Source organism: Vicia villosa, unplaced genomic scaffold, assembly GCF_029867415.1.
Source record: "Vicia villosa cultivar HV-30 ecotype Madison, WI unplaced genomic scaffold, Vvil1.0 ctg.000587F_1_1, whole genome shotgun sequence".
Classification (NCBI taxonomy): domain Eukaryota; kingdom Viridiplantae; phylum Streptophyta; class Magnoliopsida; order Fabales; family Fabaceae; genus Vicia; species Vicia villosa.
In genome coordinates, this window is record NW_026705268.1 from 673,891 (window position 1) to 694,313 (window position 20,423).

Here is a 20,423-nt window from a genome sequence, read left to right on the forward strand (position 1 = left end):
AGATTGGCCAGCAAAAGTTTTCCCAATGAGATCTTCCGACCTTCATGGATTTGAATGGCCATAGGAATGTAGGCCTTCGCCACTTGAAGGTATCCAGGATAGAAAAGGTAGTACGATAACTAATAGGTTAAAAAGGTCACATGTTCTAAATCACGGACTTCGACGTTATCTGTATCATGATGTTCAAGAATATATTTGGTGATGGTGGCATTACTAAAATTAAAATCCATTTCAGTCAGAAATGTGGGGTCAAAAACCTCCCCCAATGGCGAAAGCCCGGTGATGGCTGCTACGTTGAAGAGTGTGGAAGTCAGCATTCCACAAGGAAAATGGAAAGTATTAGTCGAACCTTCCCAAAAGAAAAGTGAAGCCAACAGCATGCAAGAATTGACCCTATGGCCATTCCTCGACAGCTGGATGGCATCAAAAATACCTATTTCTTTCCACCTTTCTTGTTTCTTTGCTTGAACCTTGTTGAGCCATGCCAGATAATCCTTGTTCCCGAGAGGCGGAGTTGAGCGAAACACTCTCATTGCAGGGTCCATGAACTTCAAGTCCAGTTGTCGGTTCTTTTCAAATGCGACAGGCATGGTAGAACCAAATGAAGGGAAAATGAGATAACCTTGTCAGGATAAGACCGATGATCAGGATATGGTCCAAGGAAAGCCAAGAGTTTATTAGAAGCTTGGTAAGTGATTAGCATTTGATTTCTCCAATTCGTAACATTCATTTCTTCAGATGGAGGTTGAGGAGCAAAAGCAAGCCATTTGTCTTCATCTTTGCGAAATAGAATGGATGATAGAGGGTTAGCACCAGTGTCGTATGCGGTGGAAGCACCCATTGTCGAAGTTCGAAGAAAATTAGAATGAAGGTGTTGGAGAAAGATTAGTGAAGTGCGGAAAGTGGGAAAAGTGACAAAGAGTTTGGGAGCCTTTTATAACCAATTTGTTTAAGTTGACACGCTATCAATGCAAAAGAATAGGAGAAAAGAAATGTCTTTTCATTTGTCCCAAAAACTAGGTCTTGGAAATGGTGGCAGCTATGAGTCCACTACCTATGAGTTAGGTAATGATGGTAAATTACCTTGGGAATCGCAAAGATGTGGAAAGGTAATCATGGCGCTGACGCCAGTTGTGAGTAGTCAAATGGTGAGAATTCAAAACGCCTATTTTCTCCTTTAAAATATTTAGTCGAAAATGGACTTTTGAGGGGGCACTTTGTTACTCATGAATTTTGACTACCCTATTCATAGTAAGATTTAAGGGTATATAAACCTATAGTGTAAAGGACCAGTGCTGGAATACCAATTTTTGATCAAGTTATAGGTCGAAGTGGTCCAAAGAAGCTCTCTGGTCGAAAGATCTTCAAGAGGGCAAAAGTACGGTCGAAGTTTCATAAGTGTTTTGTACTTAGAAGAAAAACTTAGAGAAACTTAGTTGCTTTGATAGTCAAATTTGGTCGAAGTCGAAGCTAGTGGATAAGATCAGACAGTTTCTTCTAAAAACACGTGGAATTCCAATAGGCGAAGGTTGTATGGTGTGGACACGTAGTAGCCTATGCTTAGTCGACCGTTAGGGCAGTTACTAGTTAGGATATCTATAAGCAGTGTTGTTTATCGTTTCAGGGGTCCGAATTTTTACATTGTTCAAGAAAAACTCTAATCTTTGTGTCAAAAAGTGAGAAACGAGCGTTACCTCTGAGAATGTATGTATGCATACCATTTCTTTTTCATGCAATGTATTTACTTTAAAAGTGTATGTTACTTTTAAGTTTCTGCATTTTCTTCAAGTTGTTTCCTTGAATTCTTTCTTCAACATTTTATCTCTTTGTCTATATAAGCAACACTACAATGAAACACATTTTAGCACAATAAAGTCTTAGGATTCACTAGTCAATCATGCAAAGTAACCTTTAATAAGAGACTAGCGGTTGTTTGCCAAAATTCAAGGTAAACAGGTTTGTACTATTTTCCAATTAAAATATGACAAGTGTATAATTTTCTCTTACACATATACAATTTTCTCCTATTTTCACTCCTTAAATGATATTAAAGTATAATTGTCATATTTTCATTGACAAATAGCATAAACCACACCTAAGAAATTGTAGGTAAGTTTTCTCTGTTAACTAATACCTAGCGGTCAACCAATCCCGCATCCAACATTTAACTCTCTTTGATTTCTTCAAGTGAACTGCTTGTCAGCTTCATCATACATAACTTCACACTATTAGGAGTCACTTCACACACCAAGCTAAAATCTCAAAACTGCTTGATCAAGTTAAATTCTCGAACCATAAGCGCCAACATATGGGGACTTCCTGCTCAAAGAATCTGACACAACATTAGCATTACCCGGATGGTAACTCAACCCAAAGTTGTAGTCTTTCAAAAATTCAAGTCATTTCCTCTGCCTCGTATTTAGTTTTTTCTGATCAAACTAATATCTCATACTCTTAAGATTGCTGAATACCTCAAACCTCGAACCCATCAGATAATGCCTCCAAACTTTAAACACAAACACCACGACTGTCAACTCTAAATCATGGATAGAGTAACTCTTCTCATAATCATGATATGTTTTGAAACATAAGTTAAAACCTGATCATTCTGCATTAAACATATATTTTAAGACCTTCAACTCAAATCATATCAGTACCTAAGTATCTGAACATCAATAATAATTATGGACACAGAAAAAAATGGTAAAATATGTTTTAGAAATGCACTGTTTAAAGTTATTCATTAACCAAGTAATTGGGCTCGAGTGGTAAACGAGCTCCTTCTAAGGACGAAGTTTGGAGAATATCGAGTTCGATTCTTAGTGGGAACAATTTGGCCAATACCATGACCTCTAGGCACGAACTCGAACCAGAGTGCATAAAGTAAAAAAAAAAAAATCCTCATTTATACTCGTATAAAAAAAATTACTAATTTTAGTAAAAATAAGAAAATTTAAAGTACATCTACTCATTATTACTTATTATTTTATCATTGCGTGCATAGCATATTTTGTCCAAAAAAAAAAGCTCTGTAGGCAAGGCGAATATGGCGTCGACACCGATTCAACCATACGGAGATTTGGATTCCACTTTGAGGGCCATGGCCGGCCGTGCTGAAGGTTTTGGCCGCCTTGCCATTGGTGGCCTCCACGGTCCTCTCTATTTGGTTACCTCCCTTTCAGGTTTCTTCTTCTTTTACATTCCATTCCCTCAATTTATGCTTTCATTCAATTGTCTTTGCATGTATCAACAACCAGTTAATCTAATCTCAAATATTGGAACTTCAAATTTGGATGCATTTCTTTTACTATATATGTTTCAATCATTTTGTTCGATACTTGCAAATTTATCTTTTGATAATGAAAAACTAGGTTTGTATTCAAATGGTCTATCATTAGATATGAATCACGGAAACTGGAAACACGACCCTGACACGTCAACAACGCTAATAATTTAAAATTTTTGAATAAATTAAGTAATAACAAGTCTTGGTGTCGGCTTCAGACACTTACACGGACATACATTTTTTCAGAGGTATCGGTGTTACAGATATCATTAGTTATGAAACACTTATTAAGCTACGAAACGCAACAGCGGCACTTAAAAATGAATTAGTTGAATGTAACCATATGTTTGAGTGTTGAACACGAACCTGTGCCGGACATTAAATACACTTTCAATCGGCAGTGTCGCGTCGGCGCCGCATAGATCATTAGTCATATTTTGTTAGAGAACATTACAATATTATTTGGCATCCTTTTTAGTCCATACAATAAATGGAAAATGGCTCTAGATGTCGTTGTTGTTGTTTTATAGTGTTGTTTTTTTGAAGTTTTGGTATTGTGTATTTATATTGTATCGATTGCTTGTGTTTGCATTTCAGATGATGGTCCTGGTTCACTTCGCGAAGGATGTCGTAGAAAGGAGCCGTTATGGATTGTTTTTGAGATTTCAGGTACAATTAATCTTTCATCATACCTGAATGTGTCCTCTCATAAGACAATAGATGGAAGAGGCCAGAGGATTAAATTGACTGGGAAAGGCTTAAGACTGAAAGAATGTGAGAATATAATTATATGCAACCTCGAGTTTGAGGGGGGAAGGGGTCATGATGTAGATGGGATTCAAATAAAACCGAATTCTAGGAATATTTGGATAGACCGCTGTAGTCTTCGAGATTATGATGATGGGCTTATAGACATCACAAGACAAAGCACGGATATCACTATATCTAGGTAGGTTCGTTTTCTCCGTTTTTTAAATTGATCTATGTCGATGATTTGATCAAATGTGCTGTTTTGTAATGAGATTGTTTGTTAATGGCACCAGATGCTACTTTGCACAGCATGACAAGACCATGTTAATTGGTGCTAACCCGTTGCACGTCGGTGATAGATGCATCCGGGTGACGATTCATCATTGTTTCTTTGATGGAACACGGCAGAGACACCCTCGTGTGAGATTTGGAAAAGTTCATCTGTATAATAATTACATTAGAAACTGGGAAATCTATGCAATTTGTGCTAGTGTTGAGGCCCAGGTGATTGTGATACTATGATATCATCCACTGCATTTCATTTACGTATTTTGTATTCCAACTTATGTTCACCAGATGTGGACATAACTAAATTCTTTAAAATCATCTTACAGATATATTCCCAATGCAACATATATGAGGCAGGAACTAAGAAAAAGGCTTTTGAATTTTATACCGAAAAGGTAAAACACGTTGATATTCTCTAGTCCAGCCATATCGGAACGTATTATAGTTTACTAATTGATGTGATACAAGTGGTTGTTTAGGCGGAAGACAAAGAACATCAGGAGTCCGGCTTCATAATATCCGAAGGAGACATGCTTCTGAATGGTGCTCAGCCATGCATACCACCGGAATCTAAAGAAGAAATCATGTTTCATCCTAGTGAATATTACCCGACTTGGACAATGGAAGCGGCTACAGATTCTCTCAGAGAGGTTGTCCAGTTATGTACAGGTTGGCAGTCCGTTTGTAGACCAGTAGACAATATGTTATGAAGTCGTTTGTAAAAGGTTCACACTACATTGTTCTTAGTTCCATCACTATATATAAGATCTCATTGATCATATCACAGAAATTAAAAGAGTGGATAATATTAGTGTGAACCAATATGAATCAAATCAATGAAAATTATAGTTCTTGGAAATGTGTTTTGATACTTGCATTTAGAAACGATCACCACTTTTGAGAACTATGCAGCATGAGTAACTATTATCACTGTGGTATAATAACTGTCAAAAAAAATTGTTTGCAATTGGCAAGATATTGGCTCTATCGTAGTACAGACCATTTTTGTTCCATTGTTCATCAGTTTTAAAAGTTTTACTGTTTTTAAAATAACATCCAATCTGACTGCAACAGATACCGAAGAAAATATGAATCTCTAATTTTTTTTTTTTTTTGACAGAGTATGAATCTCAAACTTCCTCACAGTCTAAAGTTGTGTTTTCAAAATGTTTCATCAATTTTAAACCAAAATCTACTATATTATTATACCTTCACCTCCCATTAAATCAACTATACTATACCAAAATCTAATTGGAAAATATTGATAAACAATCCGCAATAAGCCTAGTTCTTTAAAACAGAAACTAACAAAATGGAGAAATTCTAATAACTTCAGCAAGGGAAACATCAGGTATGATGAACAAAAACTAGATAACAAAATCATGCAAACACAAAAATAGAATTATCAAAACTTATTCCATACTTTGTTTTGGGTCCTTAGCCCATACTAAATTGGGAATTCTTTTGTACACCCCTTAACCTTCTTAGAGGCTTCCGGCCAAATTTCAGTTTTACCCTCTGAATTCAGAGATACATCTTTGAACGCACCACATTCCATTTTTTTAGAGGTGCTTTCGGAGATGTATTTCTGAATTCACCCATTGATCGATTTCAGAAGTATATTTACGAAATAAACACTAGGGGTGGCAAACGGGCATGCCCGCCCCGTTTAAGCCCGCTCTGCAAAAGTCCGCAAAAAATGGAGCGCGGCAGGCATAATTGAGGATGTGGGTCTAAAATCTAGTCCCGCCCCGCAAAAAAGTGACGGGGGGTAGGGAAAGCCTGCATGCACTGCACCTTTTATGTCTAAAAATGAAAAAATTTATGTAAATACACATGCCCGCAAAAGCCCGCGTAAAAAATGAGACGGGGCAGGGCAGACACATTAGAGGGTGAGGGCCTAAACCGTTGGTCCTCCCCGCACTAAAGTGCAGACAAAACGGGCATGCCCAACGGGCCGAGTCCGTTTTGCCACCCCTAATAAACACTAAATCAGAATTTAATAGAACCTAAAAACCAGAGATGCTTAACATAAAATTAACATAGATAGTTGAAATTACATGTCAGAAATTTAACATAGATATTAAAACATAAATTCAACGTAGATATTGAAACAAAAATTTAACGGTACATGTTGTTATAAACGGGTAACTGAGGAAATTGCAACATTTTGATAACATCTTCTCCCGATCTCTGAATCTTCGCATTAACTTCAATCGGATCCTTAGTAGAGTATCAGCGAAAAGTACTCCACATAACCTTTAAATCGTCATTCGTTTTCAGTGTAAATTGAGTGAACTGTACATTTCCTTCAGTGTCGAGTGATGGTGAACGATACTCGAGCTTGCCGACCTTCCGATTTTCTGAATATTGTAGGAGATAATTGAGTATGGTAATTAGCTCGTCGAGAGGCGTGTCCTCGGAGAATCTAAATTGAAGTGGTAGCTTCGCACCATTGAAGTAAACAAAAGCAAGATGAGGATATGTTTGTGTCATCTCTGATTTGTGGTATGTGATGTTGAAGAAATGGTTTGGAGACCCTATTTATAGAAGATTGGGAGAAATTTGGTCCCAAGAATTCTTTTCATGTGGCAGGGCATGTTTCAGAAATACACTGCTGAATACACCTCTTATTTTTTAACGAAAACAGGGGGTTTTCAGATATGCATATCCGAAGCATGCCCTAATGGTTTTTTTTTAAAAACATTTCCGAATTATATTTCCGAATTATGCAGAAAACGTAATTTATTTAGGCAGAATTAGTACCATAGAAACATAAAAATAATTAAATCGGTAAAAGTAAACAGCGGTAAAATGTTGAATAGATATATTATATATGTATTGAATCTTATAAAATTTACATTGTGCATGACAATACATACAAAAAATGGTTCGATTACATTCTAAAATATACCGAATAAATTGTCACCGCTTAAATCTAAAACTGGTTTTTTTTTCGACTCCTCCCTCTCTCTCTCTCTCAAGCTTTGTCAACTTGGTGAATTCTTCCATCCTTTCCAAAAAAATGATTAAGCCAAGTTCCTGCCTCTTTTGCGGAATGTGTCGTCCACTCCATTGACGTAGCCGAAATAGGACACCCCAGTTTTAAATAAACCTGAACAAAATGGAGCGATCTAAGATGCCCAATATAAATGATGTGGTCGGATGGTTCTTGAGGTGCGCGACTCCAAAGTGGGAAAAATGTCTCCGAAAAATCATATCTCATCAAATCGATGCATACCTCTTCATATGCACTTGTTATAAGATGGCCCATTTCAGGGAAGCATATCAACTTTCCAGGTGGTGCGGAACCGGTAACACATGGAACAAGTGCATTGTGAATTTTATTGAATCCTTCCTTATTTCCATATAGTCGTGTGTAAGCTTCCCTATGGGACGCCAACTCCTAAATAAGTGTTTGTCGCACAATAGTGTGGCTCTCCTCTCCTTTACCAAGTAAACCGAACACGGCCTGAAACCCGCAATTACGATCACCTCCCACATCTACAATCCTTTCAAAGTGTTTGTGCATAAAAAGCGGCATCTCATCAATGTGAATAATCAGTGGTGGAATTGGTGGTTTCTTAGTCGGAGTTGTACGAGGTGGTTCGGAAATGAGTCCAAATAATGTCACAAACATGGACTTTATCATCACATATTTTGTACCTTGAAACATAGTGGTTATCGTCCAAACGTTTCAAAAGTTGTTGCATTTCGAATCTCAGACCTCTGCTTGCAATGTTTCGTTTATAACATTCATTGTATATCTACTTGATATTTGAAACACTTTGTGGTCTTTTCTGTTTCAAATATGCAAGTATGTTTTTCGGCGCAACTTTGATTATCGACATTTCCGAAATAATCTATTTCTCCTCCAGCTTAAGTCGACCTACAATTGGATGACCTTGTACGTATAATCCACCCTACATGATCCGCACAATTTAACGGACACTCACATTTTCCCGATCTGATGTCATCATGTTTTAACTTCCGAATTTTTGAAACATATTTTGCACCTATCTCGCATATCATCGTTACATATGCTTGCCTTCTACTAGTGTCATTGTCGGACCTTCCAATCACAACGCCAAACCCGAGTTTTCTAGCTTCACCTCGGACCCATTCAAGCATATGTTGGCGAGCATTGAAAACTCGATCATTTATAAAATTTTGTCAAACATCTATCTCGACAACAATTGTTTTAACATCGTCATTCACCTCATTCGACTTAGCATCATCATTCACCTTGTCTGAAACAGCTTTGGGAAACATGTCGGATGCACTATATCTAAAACAGAAAAAACAGAAAATATGTTAAGAATTATGTTTCTATAACATACAGTTTCGGAAATGCACTTCCAAAATAATTTTGGTAGGTTTCGGAAATGCATTTCCGAAGAGACGCCGTTTTTTCATCCAAAAGTCAACTTCAATGCAAGGAAATGAGAGATGAAATGAGTAAAGTTTACCTTAAATTGTAGCTTTCTATGCTCTCTTTGACATGATAAAACACTTGAAACTTTGTTTGAAGACAGAAAATCGATTGAGAATGGATGAAGGTTTTTGGAGGGTTTTGGTTATAGGGTGAAATGAGGTGAATGAAATAGTTCATGCAGCAAGGTGGTATAAAAAGAATATTTTCGGAAATGCATCTCTGAAAATATCACTGAATGTTTAAATTTAACGTTCATGTATAAATAGGGTGTTTTCGGAGATGCATTTCTGAAACACCTTGAAATTTGATTTGGGATGCGTTCGGAGATGCATATCCGAAGGACATTGTAGAGTTTTCAAGAGTTTTTTCACCCCTACAAGGTGTACAAAGAAATTCCTTACTAAATTTGTTTTTAATTGGGCTTTAATGTTTTTAAATTGGGCATTTTGCTAATTGGATAGTAACACCTGCATGTGACATTTGCATGCTTAAGAAGTAAACTAGGTTACCCTTTGTGAAGCAGTTGTTAATGAGAGTCAAACATGTACTGAATGTAGTTTCATCTTACATTTGTGGTCCATTTGAAACTCTTTCTTATGGAGAAAGCAAGTACTCCGTATCATTTGTAGATGAATTTAGTAGGATATTGTGGGTGTATCTAATAAAGACCAAAGAAGAAACTTTAAATATGTTCAAAAGGTTTAAGGTTATGCTTGAAAAACATACTAGAAGACTGATTACGATACTCAGGATCGATGGAGGAGGGGAATACAATTCCCATGAATTCAAGCAATTTTGTAATGAAAATGGCATTTTAAATGAAGCAGCTCCCTCTACACACCTCAACACAATGGTATGTCAGAAAGAAGGAATATAAGCTTGGTTGATATGGCTATGAGAATGCTGAAATAAAATTCATTGCCTCATAAAATTCATTGCCTCATAAATTCTGGGGTGAAGCAGATGCCCCACTAAGAGCCTAAAGAATCAGGTGCCAGAAGAAATTTGGTCAGGAAACAAACCTTGAATCACTCATCTCAAAGTATTTGGATCACTATGTTATAGACATGTGCCAGATGAAAGAAGAACCAAACTTGGATATAAAAGTGAACCTATGATATTGGTTGATTACCATCCAACTAGAGCATACAGGTTATACAACCCATCTATTGAGAAATTGGTTGTTAGTAGGGACGTGATCATCATAGAAGCAGAATCCTGGGACTGGAACCAAGGTGGAGAAAGAATAAGAGTGGTTCCAATGCAGGATTAAATGCAATTTAACCCTGGTGAAGTGAATTCAGTCATAACTGAAACTCCAGCTGGTGTAGTGAATCCTACTTAAAATACAAGACTAATTAGAAACAGACAGATACATGCAAGGCTGAATGATTATGAAATCATGTATGACAATGTAGTGGATCAGGAATGAGAAATAATATACTTGGAAATGTTGACAGGTGAAGAACCATTGGACTTTCAATATGCAATTAAGGACAACGTGGGGATAGATGCAGAGAAGGAAGACCCCAGTTCAATTGAAAAGTGTGGCACATGGAAACTGGCTCAACTACCAGAAAGAAATAATTCAATTAATGTGAAGTGGATTTTTAAAGTAAAGTTGAATCCAAAAGGAACAATAGTTAAGCTCAAAGGAAGACCTGTAGCAAGGGGTTTCCTTCAAAGACAGTGTTTCGATTATTCTGAAGTGTTTGCACTGGTGGCAAGGCATGAAACTATAAGACTTGTCGTGGCACTAGTCTGCAGTAGAAGGTGGACTTTGTCACACATGGATGTAAAATCTGCCTTTTTAAAAGATCCTCTTGATGAAGAGGTATATGTGTCTCAACCTTCAGGCTTTGAAGTAAAGGGAAAAGAGCATATAGCGTATAGACTATACAAGGCTTTGTATGGTTTGAAGCAAGCACCAAGAGCCTAAAACTGGAGAATTGATACATTCTTCTTTAGTCATGGTTTCAAAATGTGTCTAATTGAGTATGGTGTGTATGCAAAATACAAGCAAGATGAAATATCATTGCTGGTATGTTTGTATGTGGATGACCTCTTGATGACTGGAGAATCTCAATTGCAAATTAAAGAACTTAAGAGTACAATGAAGTCAGAATTTAAGATGGCAGATCTAGGTAACCTATCCTACTTTCTTGGTATGGAGTTTCTATACAAACAAGATGGAATGGTCTTGCATTAGGCAAAGTATGCTACAGACTTGCTAAATAGATTCAACATGCTGAACTACAATGCTGTTGTGACTCCTGTTGAATCGGGTCAGAAGCTGGAAGGATATGAGGATGAAGAAAAGGTAGATGCCACCTTGTACAAGAAGATTATTGGATCATTGAGGTACTTATGCAATAGTCGACCAGATATCAATTTTTCTATAGGAGTATTGAGCAGATTCATGCATGATCCAAGGAAGTTTCATTTGCTGGCTGGAAAAAGAGTACTAAGATACATCAAGGGAACACTGAGGCATGGTGTATTCTTTTCTTATGGAAGAAAGGGAATCAAGGAATATGTGATAGGATTTTCTGATTCAGACTGGTGTGGTGACAAATTGGACATGACACGTACCACAGGTTATGTTTTCAAGTTTCAAGGAGCTCCAAACTCTTAGATCTCCAATAAGCAACTTGTTGTGGCTCTGTCTAGCTGTGAGGCAGTATATATTGTTATTTGTTCAGTTGCTTGTCAAGCTGCTTGGATTGAACCTGTTTTTACTGAACTTGGAGTAAACGTTTAAGTACTAATCAAGCTCCTTGTTGACAACAAATCTGCAATAAACCTAGCAAATAATCATGTCTCTCATGGAAGATTCAAACATATTGAAACAATGTTTCATTATATAAGGGAGCAAGTGAACAAAGGAAGGTTGACAATGAGATATTGTCCTACCAAAGACCAAATTGTTAGTATCTTGACTAAAGTTCTAAAAGGAGAACAATTCTCTAAGCTGGAGATATAAATGAGAATGATGGAATTTGCTTAAGAGGTTGAAACTGCTTCTGGACCAGTGGCTTCTAAAGCGTTGATAGCTTTTGGACCATCAGCCTCTCGAGTCCTCAGAGAATGGAACAGCCTCGGGTGAATTGACAGAGTCTAAAGACGCGGAGTTTAAAGACGCAAAGTCTGAAGACGCGGAGTTTGAAGCAGCTTCTGAAGCGTGACTGAAGTCTAGAGATCCAGCTGAGTTTGAAAGTAACTCTGAAGTATCAGCTTCTGATGTGTATCACTTGGTGAGAGTTTGAATAAAGGAAGTGTGTTGTATATTAATTCAAACTTAGTTTGTTAGTTACATGTTGAATGTATAGTTAGTTATTCCATGTATATATAATAACTACTTGTGTAGTTTTGTAACAACTCTCTCAGATGCTCTCTTATTTATTAATAATATCTTTCTTCACTCCCCTACTCTCTTTATCTCTCTCTATTATCTTCCACATTGCAAGGTGTTTGATAACACAAACACAAGTAAAGCAGTAGACATAGTTAGTTAAGCTACCTTACTTCTAATTTAACCAACAAGCTTGTAATCAAGCCGACTACCAGTCTTACAACTAACACCTATGAATCTTACAAACAGTGGATGAATTGAAATTGAGAATTCACGTAATAATCGTACTCCAAAATTGAAATCATGCAAACCAGTCTGATCTCATAGAAAAAAAATCCAATATATAACATTAGTCTGAACCAATATGAATCAAATCAAATAAAATTATAATTCTTAGCAACGTGATAGTGGTTGCAACACACTTGGTTTTGCTGATGGAACCATCACTGAACATGTAGAGAAGGTGATCATCAGCTTTGAAAATGATAACATGCTTCTTGGATCCTTAATTTTGTGTAAAGAAATTCAAGCCTAGATCACTCCCATTAGGCCATCATATTTTGATAATTATGTTTGCAATATGATGAAAACTATCAAACATAATATCTTAATTTTGTGTAAAGAAATTCAAGCCTAGATCACTCCCATTAGGCCATCATATTTTGATAATTATGTTTGCAATATGCTGAAAACTATCAAACATAATATCTTATACTCAATACTATCCAACAACTACAAATATTTCATTTTATCTCATAATAACTGACTAATAAACTCAGCTCTACCACCAACTACATTTTTAAATATCAAATACACATTTTTAAGTGTTATTTTTTACTGTTTTTAAACTAACAGATACTAAAGAAAATATGAATCTCAAACTCCACTTAGCAAAGTTGTATTTTTAAAAAGTTTATGAACTTCCCCTTAAAGGAAATCAACCAATATTATACCAAAATCTAATTGAAAAATAAAGCACAAAACAGAGTATTTATAAATTTTAAACAATCCGCAATAAATAATCCTAGTTCCTTAAAGACAGAAACTAACAAAATGGAGAAATTCTAATAACTTCGGCAACGGAACCTCAGGTCTGATGAAGAAAAACTAGATAACACAAACATGCAAATACAAAAGTAGAATTATCAAAACTTGTCAACTATGAAGGATGTAAATCTCCAATAGATAGATATGGTTTGTTCTACAGTTTTAAGCCTTGATGGCATACTTTCTCAATGGGAAGTATGTCTCCTTTTTCTTCTCCCTCTCGGTCTTCAATGATGCCTGCATAAAAAAACAAGAAGTGAAAGTTAGGCGAAATTTCAACACAATGTTCAGTTCTATAAAGTAATGATTACACTTATCCTCGGCAGTTACATTATAACTCAGAAAGTCAAAATCTTCAAAATAAGATTACTAAATATATACAAACGCACACGGAGACGTATGAGTATATGAAAAATATATGAATACATTTTTTCAATGCTCTTATGCAACTTGTGTTCCACAGCTAAAGATTCGGTTAGATAGAGACACACAATTCATTTCAATTACATTTCCCTAAAAATCCAATATTAAGATGAAATTTACAGATGGTGAAATATATGGAGTGGCATCTAAGTTGTAACAATAGATCAATCAATTGAATTTTCTATTATTACTCACTGAACGATATTACCACACAAGGGTAGTAATTCCCTAACTTGTTTTCTTACCACACAAGGGTAGTAAGAACCACAATGTTTAGCAACAAGACTTATTATCATGTTAAAGATCTCATTAAAACTAATAGTAAACCTAATTAAACCTAATAAACACAAATCAAAGTTCAAAATAAACTGAATTATTACCTGGTGCTTGGTGAGCCTGCGGCGAATAGCTCTGGTCTTCTTAGGGCGGAGATCAAGAGGCAAATACTTCTTGTTCTTGTATACTTCCCTCAAAGCAGCCTTCTGCTTCTGGGAAATCACAGTCAAAACCTGAGCAATAGACAGCCTCACCACCTTGCTGAAAACACAAAACATCACTCATTAACACAAACACCTAACACGCATTAACACAAACACCTAACACGCATCAAACAATTACAATAAATAAATAAATAAATAAATAAATAAATAAAAGGCAATTTTTACATCTTGGAGAGCTTGTTGGGTGCACCACCGGTGACCTTAGCAACACGGAGCAAAGCGAGCTCAGCCTTGAGGTCTTTGAGCTGACTCAATAGATCAGCTTTGGCTTTCTGCCTCAACTCATGAACCTTGATTCTGGCTGAAGAATTAAACACAAATTAGTTACATGGATCATGAGAAAACCAGTGATTGATGATTGAGAATATAGAAATTAGGGTTTGTGAAAATTTACCCATTGTTGAATTCACACGACGGCTGCTCCTCCACTCCTTGCTACAAACCCTAGAAAACCTGAAAATGGGAGAGGCAAAGAAAGCCTTTGGATATTATAAATATCGAAATTCTTTTGGGTTCTGAGCCCATTCTTTGTTTTAATATGGGCTTTAGTTTATGAATTGGGCTTTGCTAAATGGATAGTGAATGGGCCTCAAACTAAATGTTGATCTTAATATATTTTTTTATTTAATTTTTATATCATATAATCAATTTATTTATTATTACATTTTTATTTATTATTACATTTTTATTTAATATATAATATAACTAGTGTGTATACCCGTGCGTGACACTGGATAATATTTTCAATGTAAAAAAATATTTTATAATTCATTTCTTAAAATTATTTCTTCTTATTCCAAAAGAATTTAATAGCAAATAATAATAATAATAATAATAATAATATAATAATAATAATAAAATGAGAATTCATGCCAAAAAACATACCTCAACACACAAAAATAAAAAGAGTGGCAAATAAAATGAGGACAAATAAAAATATAAAATACATAATCTATTAGCAAGCCCAAATAGATATGAAGCAAGTTGGTTGCACAACTAAATTTAACGAAGGCTAAGCAAAAAATGACCTTTTTTTTTATAATATTTATTGTAACATTAGTAGTTATACATACACACTTTATTAGCAAGCTGAAACAACTTATGCCTCTAAGACCCCCATAGCTTACCAACTAGTAAACATAAACATAAAACATCTATCCCAACTTTACATAAACATCACTACATTATGACCTTATAACAAAACCAAAAAAAGGACTTGTTTTTCTCAAGCCAAAATATTCGCTTATGTATTAGAAAATCAAATTCGATGTGAATCGACTGGGTTTTGTTTGTTTTTATAGACTAAGTTAATTAATTATTATTAATGAATAATAAATGATAAATAATAAATAATAAACAATAAAAAATAGTAGTAAGGAAAACACTAAACAATTAGTTAAATATTTAAAAAAATAATTAAAAATAATTATAGTAATTTTTAAAATAGTAAGACATCTAATTAGATGACAAATGACAAACTTTCCAAAGAACTCATCTTGTTTTAAAATCCTAAAATTTAAAATCTGCAAATATTACAAACAGTATGACTGAAAATTAAAATATTATAAATTATAAATTAAATTTAAAAAAGGATAAGTTATAATTTAAATTTAAATATTTTTAACTTGAAAATATAGAAAAGAGGGCGAGTCTTTTATATTTTTTGCAAGAATTTTTTTTCATTTGTATTATATTAAAGTAAAAAAGTATATGAAAAAGTAATTAAAAGTTTAATTATTATTAGTAGTATGAATTATAGAAGAGAGGGGTTTTTATATTGTCTGTTAGAATCTTTAATTTATTTTTATTATATAAAATTAAAAGAGTATATGAAAAACTATTTAGAAGTTATATTATTATTATAATTATTATTATTATTATTATTATTATTATTATTATTATTATTATTATTATTATTATTATTACTATTAAGTAAATAAGGAAGTTTATTAAAATGGAGAATTGTTTAATTCATTTTTACTATATAAAATTAAAAAATTATATGAAAAAGTATTTGGAAGTTACATTCTTATCATTATGAAATAACTATGGAAGTTTATAAAAATATTGCTAACTTTAATCACGTTATAAACGCTATTAAAAACATAAAATCTTAAGAAAATTTATTATTCGAGTGATTTGTGTAATGTTTGTGCCACTAAATAACTAAAATATATTTAAAAAAAATTGAGGGAACATAAAATATATTATAAAATCTTTAATTCATTTTTATTATATAAAATTTAAAAATATATATAAAAATATTTGAAAGATATTATTATTATTATTATTATTATGAAGTAAATATAGAAGTTTTTAAAAATAGAGGAAATAAATAAATATATTTAAATAAATATAAACGTAATAAATTTCTTATGCTAAGAAAATTATTTTATAATTACTTACGGATTCTAATTAAAGCTATAATAATATAAAAATAAGTGGATAAGTTATTAATAGTATATATGTAAACAATTTAACTATTTAATAAGAATGATTATATAACCTATATTATAAAGAAAAACTTTATTATATATAAAATAATTGAGTATTTTGAAAATTATTAAATATAATAAAATAATTTTTCTATTTGTCCTTCAATTAATTCCTTAAATTCCCAATTAAAACTTAAATGAAACAAAAAAAAAACGAGATTGAATCAAAACTCTTTTTCTCTCTGGCTATATTTTCCTCTGTTTCTCCATTATTCATTATTGTTTCTTTAGAGAAAATCAAAACAACACAAATACAAAAATTTCTCTCAGTCTCATTCACATGTTCAAACATCAAACACAAAAAATTACCCAAACCCCCAATCAAACCCTTGAGCCCCAATTCAGATATCAAATGTTCAAGGTTACAGATGCAAGAATCTGCAGAAATCCAAAAGCATAAACAAAAAAATACATACGAAAATAAAAGGTATGTGTGCTTTGTTTGCTTAATCGAATCTTCTTCTTCGTGTGGCTTTGATTGTGGATCTGAACTTCTATTTCTTCTTTTTTTATGCAACGATCAGAGATGAGTGAATGTTGTTGTAGAGTTCGTGCACAAAAGCTTTGAGGGTTGAAGGGTGAAGCGAGGTGTAGTAGATGTTTAGGTATTTGGGTGGTGATTTCCGGTGTTTGTAATGAAGAGAAAATGAAGGTTGTTATATAGTGTGCTTGAAGATTGATTTAGAGAGAAATTTTTTGAAGATTGAATAAGGATCAAGATGAATTTTTAAATGTTTTACGCCTCTGACAAAGAGCTCTTTTTGGATTATCAATTGATACCAATAACTTTACATCTCTCAATATGACTGTTGAGTTGTCCTAGATTGTATATTTTATCAATATGAGTAATTAAGAATTAATAAAATAATAAAATAATTAATGAAAGATTAAAAAATAATTATAATTAATTATCGAAACTTTCTACTAATAGCAAACATATAAATAGCATGGAGTCTAAAAATTTGACACTTGGCAAATTTGTCAAAAAACTCATTTTGCTTTGTTATATTCTATGATATGATGTTGTTTACAGTTTTGTCTATTATTTTTCTAATTTTTATAAAAATATATATAATTAAGTTTAAAATTATGAATATTGTATTGATATGTATTTTGTAATAATACTGAATGTTTAAGTTTTCCGTAGTTGGGTATTTTACATAATTATAAGATTATTTTTAATTTAAACTTTGGAGTTTTATGGTGTTTGTGGAGTCTATTCAAATAGTATTCTTAAGAATGAGAGATTGAAAATTTAATATTTTAACGTACATTATGAGTATCATATTTTATAATATAATTTATTCAAAAAATTTTAAATATTTATTATCGTGTCTAATGGTAAAATAATTACAATCACATAGGAATAAAAAATAATAAAATTCAACTATTCAGCTTCTGGACACCCCTACCAGCCTATATGTGCCATGTATTTGAATTTTATTTTGCAAACGACGTTCATCGTGGGGCCCTAGTAAAACTGACATGGACCACGCCTTCCACTATCACCACCATTTTCACCGCTTTATCTTGAAAATGGCCAAGAAAGATCTAAGCTTCATGGTTAACACCATTGTCTGATGTTTTGCCAACGTGAGAAGTTCTCGTTCTTCTTAGAGGAAATACGCCAGGTAGGTGTTGCTAACATAATATCCACATGCCTCTAGCAAGCCGCGAGGAAAGGACCAGGGGAGAGAATCATTTTTTTTAAAGTAATGCCAACAGAGTCTACCCTAGTAACAATGACCTCTTAGTAGTAAGTGTGCAACGATAATTGGGATATCAAACGAGTCTCTGTAGACTCGGAAAGCTCAACATACATCCTATCTTGGAGCACCTTCCAAAAGCTCCAACTCGACCAAGGCAGCATTAAGGCATTTGAGGGCTCTCTCGCAAGCTTGCCACACGAGCAAGTGCAATTAAGGAGTCACATAACCCTAGAAACGATCTACCGTGTAGGAGCATATTCGAAGGCAATCAAAGTCAACTACCTCGTCGTAGATGCCTTATCGCCCTATAACGTCATTGGTGGCATGTCTACCATCAATTTGTTAAGGGCAATTATATGCACCAAGTACCTGATCTTGAAATACACGTTACCTAGCAGGAAAATTAGGACGATTCGAGGAGATTATGAAAGTGCCTAAGAATGTTATCATAGTAGCCTGGCGATGACGAAGGACGGTGTCTCCCACGAGGCTTCCCTTTTTTCCGAAGCGCTTGACACAAACACCGCGAGTACGATTCCAAACTGGTTGTGGAGAACGAGAGGCTCACACCCAAAAAAAAACTGAAGGAGGTTCAGATAGGTCATTTGTGTAACACCCCATATTTTATATTTATTAATTTAATTGGAGTTTAAATTAAATTCTTGGATTATTGGTATTTTAAATTGTACTTAAACTAGAAATTTTATAAAATAAGATTATTGGGCCAAGTTGTGGTTAGTAATGGAGGGGGTGTGATTGGTAGGCCCTATTACTAAAGTTATTTTGCTTTATTTTCATAAAATAAGATAATTGGGAAAATGAGAGAATAGAAGCAAAGGAGAAGAAAAGTTCAGAACATGAGAAGAGCAGAAAACGTGAAGAAGCGCGAAGAGAGGGAGACTCAAGATCAACCTTAAGGTAAGGGGGGACTCTTCCGGTTAACCTCTATTATCGGGTCGTAGGCGTTAGGATTGAAATTGTATACTATTGATTCGATAGAGAATATGTTTTAGGTTTGGGGTTTTAGACATTAGGTTCAATTTTTGTGAACTTTATGTGAGTACTTGTTGGTAATGATTGTTGATGTTAAAAGTATTGTTTGACTGATGATATAACTCACATTGCATGTGAAATCCCTCTGTTTTTCGTGTAGAATCGTATTGGTTCGATTGGGGGATGTTTGGGGGGATTGAAGATGCTGAAAATTGGTTTTTGGGTTGCAGGTACGAGGTAATCGGTTATCGAAAGGGGTGTAACAGATTACCCATAGTAAAAACAGCAAATCTGGGGTTTTGAACTTCAGTAACCGATTACTGGTGTTTGGGTAATCGGTTACCACTGTACATTTTTAAAAAAAATACTTGTTTTTGTAAAACTCATATCTTTTGAACCGTAACTCCGTTTGGGTCCCCGTTCGAAGCGTTATAAAGCTAACGGAATGCTATTTATGATTAAAATAAATTAATTAGCACTAGATAATTTAATTATTATGTGGTTTTTAAAATGACATGTAATTGTATCTGTGTATGTCATGGATTAATGTTATTTAAGAATAACATGTATGGGTATTGTGTATTAGGTGCTAATTGTGATACATGGAATTGATGAATGATAATTTCTATGTATTGTTATGATTGTTACATGATGAATGTATGTTATATCAATGGTGGATAATTCAATATGTTGAATTGTGATAGATGTGTTATACGTGGTATTATGATGATGTAAATCCCATGATGTGATTGTGATTGAATGATGCATATATATATATATATATATATATATATATATATATATATATATATATGTATGTATGTATAAACATGCTTTGATGATGATGATGATTATGATGAAACGAGTATTTGATGATGTTACTCATTAGACTTGACGATGGTATAAGTATGTTCATGTATGTTTGCATTCATTCATATTCATTGTTGATGTTGTATCCATGATGATGTGTTGGATCGGTGAAAGGCATGATTCCCATTGTGTGGAATCTGTGCTGGCAGGGCCGTATCTTGATGATGTTGGATCGGTCATGGGTTATTCCCATTTGATGATGTTGGTACCACATGCATAGGGTCAGTTGCATTCATATGCATGATTTTATAACATGATTGGATGTTTCTCCAGTG

At 34.0% G+C, this 20,423-nt stretch overlaps 2 protein-coding genes across 2 annotated transcripts; one reads left to right on the forward strand and one right to left on the reverse strand.

Moving 5' to 3' along the window:
* Positions 1-3,005: 3,005 nt before the first annotated feature.
* On the forward strand, positions 3,006-5,183 carry LOC131629658 (putative pectate lyase 21). Its single transcript, XM_058900443.1, has 5 exons — positions 3,006-3,182; positions 3,884-4,235; positions 4,330-4,540; positions 4,651-4,719; positions 4,804-5,183. The coding sequence occupies exons 1-5, from the start codon at positions 3,047-3,049 to the stop codon at positions 5,032-5,034; spliced, it is 999 nt and encodes a 332-aa protein (XP_058756426.1). The 5' UTR covers positions 3,006-3,046; the 3' UTR covers positions 5,035-5,183.
* Positions 5,184-13,082: 7,899 nt separating this feature from the next.
* On the reverse strand, positions 13,083-14,577 carry LOC131629659 (large ribosomal subunit protein uL29-like). The gene is made up of 4 exons (XM_058900444.1): positions 14,476-14,577; positions 14,247-14,382; positions 13,962-14,118; positions 13,083-13,395 (listed from the first exon to the last, which is right to left on the reverse strand). The coding sequence occupies exons 1-4, from the start codon at positions 14,477-14,479 to the stop codon at positions 13,321-13,323; spliced, it is 372 nt and encodes a 123-aa protein (XP_058756427.1). The 5' UTR covers positions 14,480-14,577; the 3' UTR covers positions 13,083-13,320.
* Between the last annotated feature and the right edge of the window lie 5,846 nt (positions 14,578-20,423).